The sequence below is a fragment of the Hyperoodon ampullatus genome (assembly GCF_949752795.1).
Source record: "Hyperoodon ampullatus genome assembly, chromosome: 5".
Classification (NCBI taxonomy): domain Eukaryota; kingdom Metazoa; phylum Chordata; class Mammalia; order Artiodactyla; family Ziphiidae; genus Hyperoodon; species Hyperoodon ampullatus.
In genome coordinates this window covers 73,591,915-73,600,250 of record NC_136918.1, presented here as the reverse complement: position 1 = coordinate 73,600,250, position 8,336 = coordinate 73,591,915, and the positions used below count along the sequence as shown (strand labels likewise).

General features: G+C 39.8%; 1 protein-coding gene across 1 annotated transcript in view; it reads right to left on the bottom strand.

The window, feature by feature from the left end:
• Window positions 1-1,079: 1,079 nt before the first annotated feature.
• Window positions 1,080-8,336, bottom strand: part of COL6A6 (collagen type VI alpha 6 chain) — a gene marked incomplete at both ends in the record, with an annotated part of 106,797 nt that continues 99,540 nt past the window's right edge. The window contains one exon of the mRNA XM_079705245.1: window positions 1,080-1,296. Coding sequence (XP_079561371.1) covers window positions 1,080-1,296 — 217 coding nt within the window. The remainder of the gene's footprint in view (window positions 1,297-8,336) is intronic.

Sequence of the window (8,336 nt, the reverse complement as noted above, 5' to 3'; positions counted from 1 at the left end):
ACCCACGACATGTGTCTTTCCTATTCTTGTCTAAAGAATACATGGATTAGTAAAAATAATAATAATAATGATAATGGGAAAGAAATAATAAAAGTCTATCAAAATGGCCAGGCAGGGGGCTTCCCTGGTGGCGCAGTGGTTGAGACTCCGCCTGTCGATGCAGGGGACACAGGTTCGTGCCCTGGTCAGGGAGGATCCCACATGCCACGGAGCAGCTGGGCCCGTGAGCCGTGGCCGCTGAGCCTGCGCATCTGGAGCCTGTGCTCCGCAACGGGAGAGGCCACAACAGTGAGAGGCCCACATACTACAAAAAAAAAAAAAAAATATGGCCAGGCAGGAGGCTCTACATAATTTATGTTCTGGGGAAATATGAGTTTCTCAGTGAGTTAAGGAGGATTTGGAGCTGGGAAAAATTACCCTCTGTTTCTCACCTGTCCAAGCAAACAAACAACCACACAAGATGGAGGAAAGCTTCCCGCACAAGCCCACTGGCGATCCAGTCAGTCCATACAGAGACCGGGGTGTGTTAAAATGGAGTCGTCGAGGAAGGTCAAATTTTCAAAGTTACGACATACAAACGGCATCAATTTCTAGGGTTAATGTTACGATCTCCCAAAACATTAACCTTTGGTTAAATAGATGAGCATTAATCAGTCCTAAGCTGAGAAAGAAGGCTTGGTTTATAGAAAGTGGACTGGACGGAGACCTACAATTTAAAACTCATGAGTGTTGGCCCATGTATATACACGTATACACGTTATAACATTTAGCTTCAAATTACATCGCAATTAGACTTTTCAAAAGACTCCTTTTATTTTTCCATCTTTTAATGATAACAGTTCTTGAACATACCAGTCTCGGAATTATCAGGGATTATCAGGAATGGTCAAATAAATGGACAAGATATATCTTAATACCAGAGAGTGCAAGGGGTCAAGTTCTCTGATGACCCACCACCTGTGGCCAGGAGGTCCTCCAAAGCGGACTTGGATGCAGACAGAAATCCAAGTAAAAGTCATCCAACGTTGTGTTCATGAATTTAGTTATTTAAGCCCAGAGTCTTACCATGCTTCCTGAGGCTAAACTCTTCGAGCACCTTTATCATGTTGTTTGGGAGCCGTTTTTATCACCCCTTTCCCACTTTTAAAGGTATGGGATGTGTTTCTCATAAAATTTTGAACCGTATCATCTCTGCTGCCTCTTGCTGTTCTTGACAGATATTTTTTATGTTGAAAGAATTTTGCCTTCTGTAATACATCTTCTTTGAGCGTAGCTTTATGTGGTCCAGGAAGGAAGCTATACAATGAAAGAAAAGAAACCCCATAGAAGATAAATACCATTTCAACTGTAACATATTCTATGTTAACCCATGTTCCTAAATAATTGTGCACCCATTCCTTGTTGCATCCTTCCTTCAGGGTAAGTTTATTGAGATGATTCAATTGGGGATTTACACTGAACAGATATATTAGAAGCTGACGAATAAGATATCTTGTCAAAGTATGCAAAAGTATAATTTTAACAGCAAAGTTTCTTCTTCATGGAGTATATTCCACTCAGAACTTCACATGGTTGGCTCCTGTTTATTCAGATGTTGGTTCAAATGGTACCTCCTTAGAGACCACCAGATGCATAGTTTTCCTGGTCCCAGTCACGCAGCACAACATGCTCTTATTTTTTTCCTAACACTTATCACTATCTGATTTTTATTTACTTTTAAACTTTGTGATTTGTTCCCCACTCTTCCACCATCCCAGACAGAAAGTGTCATGAGACCATGTCTTGTCACCATAGTAATCCCAGGAACCTAGAGGAGTGCTTAGCACATGGTAGATATAAGTATTTGTCTAGTGAAAGCATCAATGAATGCCTCTTCTTCCCTCCCTTTCTCCCATCCATCCATCCATCCGTCTGTCCGTCCATCCAAATGTTCATGCTTTACGGAAGGCACTGTGTTAGGTACAGTGGGGGATGCAGAAATAGCGCCCAGTTTGGCAGGTACACAAGGGGTTTGGTTGGGAGTCAAGAGTAACCCAACAATAAAGGGAAGCTGGGGTCAGACTCAGGGAGGTCTTGAATGCCAGACTGACGACGGGGAATCAGAAGCCAAGTGCTGACCAGAAGTCCTAGCCTGTCCAATCAAACTTTCTGTACTGATGGAAAAATGTCCTATGATCTGCACTGGCCAGTATGGCAGCCACTGGTCACATGTGGCTATCGAGCACTTGAAACGTGGTTAGTGTTACCAAGAAGCTGAATTTTTAGTTTCATTTAGCTGAAAGCTAGTGGCTAGCACGGAAAGGGAGCCATTTCAGACCTCATCTCACAGGGAGGCAGTGGAAAGAGCCTTGGGTCCTGGAACATTCTTAGATTCTAGGTCCTCTAGTTACTAGCTGGGCAGCTCTGAGCGGATCACTTAACTAGAGGGAACCTTGTTTCTTCAGGTGTAAAATGAGGACGAAAACCACCAATGTTGCTGTGAGCGACAATCGAAATCCCATGGTGTCTGCTGGTTACAGATGAGGAGACTGAGTGTGAGGCTGCAGGAGAGGCAGAGCTGAGGCTCCAATCAACTCTTCTGATAGAGTCCCGTGTGACTTCCACTCAACTAGGGTTTTATCAAGACCTATCAAGATATTTGGAATAAGAAAGTGAAATGATACATGTCATGCTGTCAGAAGCACCTGGATATGGGTGCAGAACCACAGGTGGGCAGGTGGCCTGGGGCAGAAGTTAAGAAGCTATGTGGAGCCTGGCACATAAGCTCTTCATAAAATTTTTAGAATAAGTGAGAGCCTGGTGGCATAAGAGAAACTAACTGAATTGTGGTCACGGGAAGAGTCATGAGAACTCCAAAATGTTGAGACCAGGAGGACAGTGGCAACATTCACCATATGCACCATGATCCATTCCTTTGCATTTGGATTTTTCTGTTTTATCCAGCTATAAATCTGATCTGTCTCACAAAAACATCACTATTTAGAAAATGAGTAAAAGTAGAGAATGTAAAAAGACTTTAAAGTTACTTTGCTTTCCCCTTTTTCTCTCTGTCTTTGTCTCTCACAAACACTCACTGCATATTCTTCTTTCATCTGTAATGAGAGCTGAGGGTAAGGGAGACATCAAACCAACCGAGAAGCCTACTATTCATGTCACACAGACCCTGAGGCCTCCACACCTTATATACTGTATGTCTGGGCTTCTGTCGGTGCTACCAGGGATGTACTACATTGATCAGCAAACTCCTCCCAATCACCAAGAACAGCGGCCACAGCTAAATTCCAGTGCAAATACAATTTCCTTACACCTTCCCCCATTTTGCTCTTCTCTATATTTTCTTGTTAATTTCCAGACTAAATATTATGAACCCAAATCCTCCAAAGTTGTAACTGTATGCACAAGCTATGGCCCCACAGATCGTGAGGGGACATTCTTTCAGGTCTGGAACATACGGTTTCCATGGCTTGAGTTTATCTTGTCTATACTGGTCTCTCCCCTCCACCCTCATTCTCTTTCCCTTTGCATTGGCTCATTTTTATAGTAAATTTAGTTAACTTTGTTGTCTTCCTCCCTCTTTGTTAAGAAAAAGTTGTTAAATTGGTAATTGCTTCTATAGTATTGCGTTGCTATTTTTTCCTCTCAAATATTTTTATTCTTAAAAGGGTTGAACATGATAAACACCACATCTCTGAATTTCCACCTTTTCCACTGTGTCATACGTGGAGTTGGTATTGGAGAAGCATTTGATAAGAATCATTTGATTACTCTGGGAATCATACAGACTTTCTGCTTTTCTTTCTCCCATTCTGTATTGCTTAGATACTTCTTTGCTGATGGGTAACTTTGACAATACGTAATCAAGATAAAGAAACAGGAGTGAAATACCGTCCATTCATTTTGCAACGTGTGCCCAGCACCAGTAAAGCTTCTAGAAAGAAAGATGTGGCAAGTAGGTAAAATGCGGTGGGTGGAACTAATTGTAGATTTCAATCCTCTGTGATCACAGATTCCTTCGACCATGCAGACAACCAGGAGTCAGCCCAGCTGCATTTATTAGTTGACTGGATGCACTAGAGTGGAAAATGCAGGCAAGATTACTTTTATTTTGAGAATTCTTTTTATCTTAATACACATTTTTGTGTGTCTAGAAAACACACTTTGGAAAGCAGAATTACAACAGATGTATATTCATATGACACTGGCGACTGTGTCCATTTTTACAATTCAGTTGTTCCGGTTCTGGCCTGTCATCGCTTTCAAGTCTGGCACAGGTGCTTGTCTGCCTGGATGAATAGGCAGGTGGCTTTCAGTCTTTCACTGTCTCTGAGTGGATCTAAGTGCTTACATAGAGGCTTCCCTGCAGTCTCTCCTTCGTGGGCATCTTTCTCTTGCTTGTGGTTTGGTTCAGTGTCTTTTACCAGAGAAGAACAAGCTTTTACCTGTATTTCTCAGAATCTGACAGCAGAATGATCTAATTCTCGCGTGGCAAGTCATCCTGTGTCCAGGCCTCTTGCCTCTGCATCCCTTCTGTTGAAGAGCTCAGGCAGGCAGTTTCAGAAGCAGCTGTGTGCTTGTTACCTTTTATTATAGTCTTTGATTACTTAAAGAAGGCCCGGGGAGTCCCAGCCTAACACATGGTCAGGGAGTCACTGATGGCAGTGCGGATTTCATGTCTCAATTCCTTATGCCCCAGTATTTCCTGACATTTCACCATTCCAGGTATGTGGGAGAATCTGAGCCTCCAGTGTATCTTAGGGCAATGTGCAGAAGCGGGAAGAAACACAGGGTGGGAATGGTTTCCAAAAACGTCTTTAATTTGTATAAGCTGGCTCCCGCACCTGCCTTTGCAATTATCTATAATATGTGGAGCCTGATCCACATGCAAATTTGAAGCCCCTTTCCATGCTACCAGACACCTGCAGCAGGGGGAGCCCTGCTCCTCCTGGACTGACCACACAGGCCTGATTAGACCTGACTTCAGAAGCATTTGCTGCTGGACAGTTCCCCTGCTTCCCAGCAAGGTAAGAGGATTCTTGGAGCTTCTGGAGCTGGGGCTTCCGGGCTGGGGGGGAGGGCCTTGGGCCCCATCACCACACAGGAATGCACACACTGCACAGTAGGAGAAGCCACACTGTCAGAAGCATCTGTCTAAGTGTGATTCTCAGGGGCTGGGACACTCTGATTTCAGTCAGATGTGGGGCACGTATGCGCGTGTTAGCATGATTTACGCTGAAACAAACAACCACCAAAACCCCCCACTCTCCTAACTGCTTGATTTCAATTATTTTTTAATTAAAAAATAAGTAATATTCATACATGCAAAGGCTATGATATATATGTATATTATTATTTTAAAATAACTTTTGCCTTTGTTGCTGATAAATTTTTTTTAATTAAGATATTTTAAAAAGTAAATTCTACTCTTATTCCATTTTTTGGGTATATTCTATTTTTTTCTATAACATCGCTTTAAAATATTTATTTTTTTAAATTAAAAAGAAGTTTTTACATCTTTTAAAAAATGAAGTATAGTTAGTTTACAATGTGTTAATTTCTGTTTTTGTGTGTGTGTGTGTGTGTGTGTGTGTGTGGTACGCGGGCCTCTCACTGTTGTGGCCTCTTCTGTTGCGGAGCACAGGCTCCGGACGTGCAGGCTCAGCGGCCATGGCTCACGGGCCCAGCCGCTCCACAGCATGTGGGATCTTCCCGGACCAGGGCACGAACCCGTGTCCCCTGCATCAGCAGGCGGACTCTCAACCACTGCACCACCAGGGAAGCCCAATTTCTGTTTTTTAATTGTATTTCTTTATTGAAGTATTTTAAAAATTTTAGTATATATTTTTTCTATTACACCTTAAGAGCAATGTTTAGCTCATTAGCTTTTAGAGTTTAAAAAATTTTTCCTAACGTACTATGGAAAACACTATGGAGGTTCCTCAAAAAATTAAAAATAGAACTGCCATATGATCCAGCAATTCCACTTCTGGGTATTTGCCTGAAGAAAATGAAAACACTAATTTGAAAAGATATATGCACCCCTATGTTCATTGCAGCAAAATTCACAATAGCCAAGATATGGAAGCAAACTATGTATCCGTCGACAGATGAATGGATAAAGAAGATGTGGTGTATATAGACACAATGGAATACTACTCAGCCACAAAAAAGAATGAAATAATGTCATTTATAATATGGATGGACCTAGAGGGTATTACGCTAAGTGAAATATGTCAGACAAACACCATATGATTTCACTTATATGTGGAATCTAAAAAAACAAACAAAACCCACAGAAACAGATACCTTGATACACAGAACAAACTGGTGGTTGCTAGAGAGGAAGGGGAGGGAGGATGGGATAAAATAAATAAGTCACGGGGATGAAATATACAGAACAGGGAATATAGTCAGTAACAGTGTAACAATTTTAAATGGGGACAGATGTAACTAGACTTATGGTGATCATCTAGTAATGTATATAAACGTTGACTCACTACGTTGTACACTTGAAACTAATATAACATTGTATGCCAATTAAAAAAATTTCCCTAACATAAGAAATAAAACTATAAACTTATATGTATGACTGATTCACTTTGTTATAAAGCAGAAACTAAAAAAAAAAGCTATAAACTTTCCTAAAATATGAATTCTGAAGCATCCCACAAGTTTTGGCATGTAATATTTTGATTATTATACAGTTCTAAGTATTTTTAAGTTTTCACTATCATTTTTTCTCATTAGTTATTTAGAAATGTGATTTTGATTAAAAAACATATGGGCTTAAAAAATATTGTTTGTATTAATTTCTAACTTAATTGCACTGTGATCAATTTGGACTGTATGAAGCCAGTTCTTAGAGATTTGTTGACACTTGATTTATAAGTTAAAAACTGCACAATGAACACCTGTACACCCTCCACGCTGATGCAACAGTTGTTAATGTTCCGTGTGTTCAGAAGAATGTCTCATTCTTCTGTGCAGGATTCTATACCAGTCTATTAAATCAAGCTTGTTACTTATGATTAAATCTTTATATCTTTAATTTTTGTCTGCTTGACCTAACAGTGTTCAAACTGATGTAGCGAAATCTCCAACTCTGATGATATTTTAATGCCAATTTCTCCCTTTTCAATTTCCACATTGTATATTTCAAAATTATTTTATGACCCTCTTATAAATTTAGAATTGTTGTATCTTCTTCATGAATTAAACACTTATCATCATGTACTGACCCTCTTTATCTCTACAAACTGGTTTTGTTTAAGAGCATATTTTATAGGGCTCACTTCACTTAGAAACTAATACAACATTGTAAATCAACTATACTTCAATAAAATAAAAATTTTTAGGTATATTTTATCTGATATTAATATAGCATTTCCAGTTTTCTTTTTAAAATATTTGCCTGTTAGACTTTTTTCCCATGATTTTACTTTCAACTTTTCCATGTTCTCATTTTGTAGCTGTGTCTCTTGAAAACAGTTATACCTGGATTTTCTTTTGTTTTCTTAAATCTGTCACTCTCTAACTGGAACTGGCATGCTTAGTCTGTACATTTTTGTTATAATTACTGATATATAGAAGTGGATTGGATTCGGCTGTCTTACTTTGTGCCTACCACTTGTCCTTTTTTTCCTTTCTTGCTTTTTTATTTAAAAAATACTATGTTGTTGTTTGTTTTTATTCCATTTCCCTTACTACATTTTGGGTAGTTACCTACTTTTTATTTTTTTTCATGTGTGCCCCCCAAATTTTAATGTATTTTTATTAACATCTTTATTGGAGTATAATTGCTTTACAATGGTGTGTTAGTTTCTGCTTTATAACAAAGTGAATCAGCTATACATATACATATATTGCCATATCTCTTCGCTCTTGCGTCTCCCTCCCACCCTCGCTATCTCACCCCTCTGGGTGGTCACAAAGCACTGAGCTGATCTCCCTGTGCTATGTGGCTGCTTCCCAGTAGCTATCTATTTTACATTTGGTAGTGTATATATGTCCATGCCACTCTCTCACTTTGTCACAGCTTACCCTTCCCCCTCCCCATATCCTCAAGTCCATTCTCTAGTAGGTCTGTGTCTTTATTCCCGTCTTACCCCTGGGTTCTTCATGACCTTTTTTTTTTTTCTTAGATTCCATATATATGTGTTAGCATACAGTATTTGTTTTTCTCTTTCTGACTAACTTCACTCTCTATGACAGACTCTAGGTCCATCCACCTCACTACAAATAACTTAATTTTGTTTCTTTTTATGGCTGAGTAATCTTCCATTGTATATATGTGCCATATCTTCTTTATCCATTCATCTGTCGATGGACACTTAGGTTGC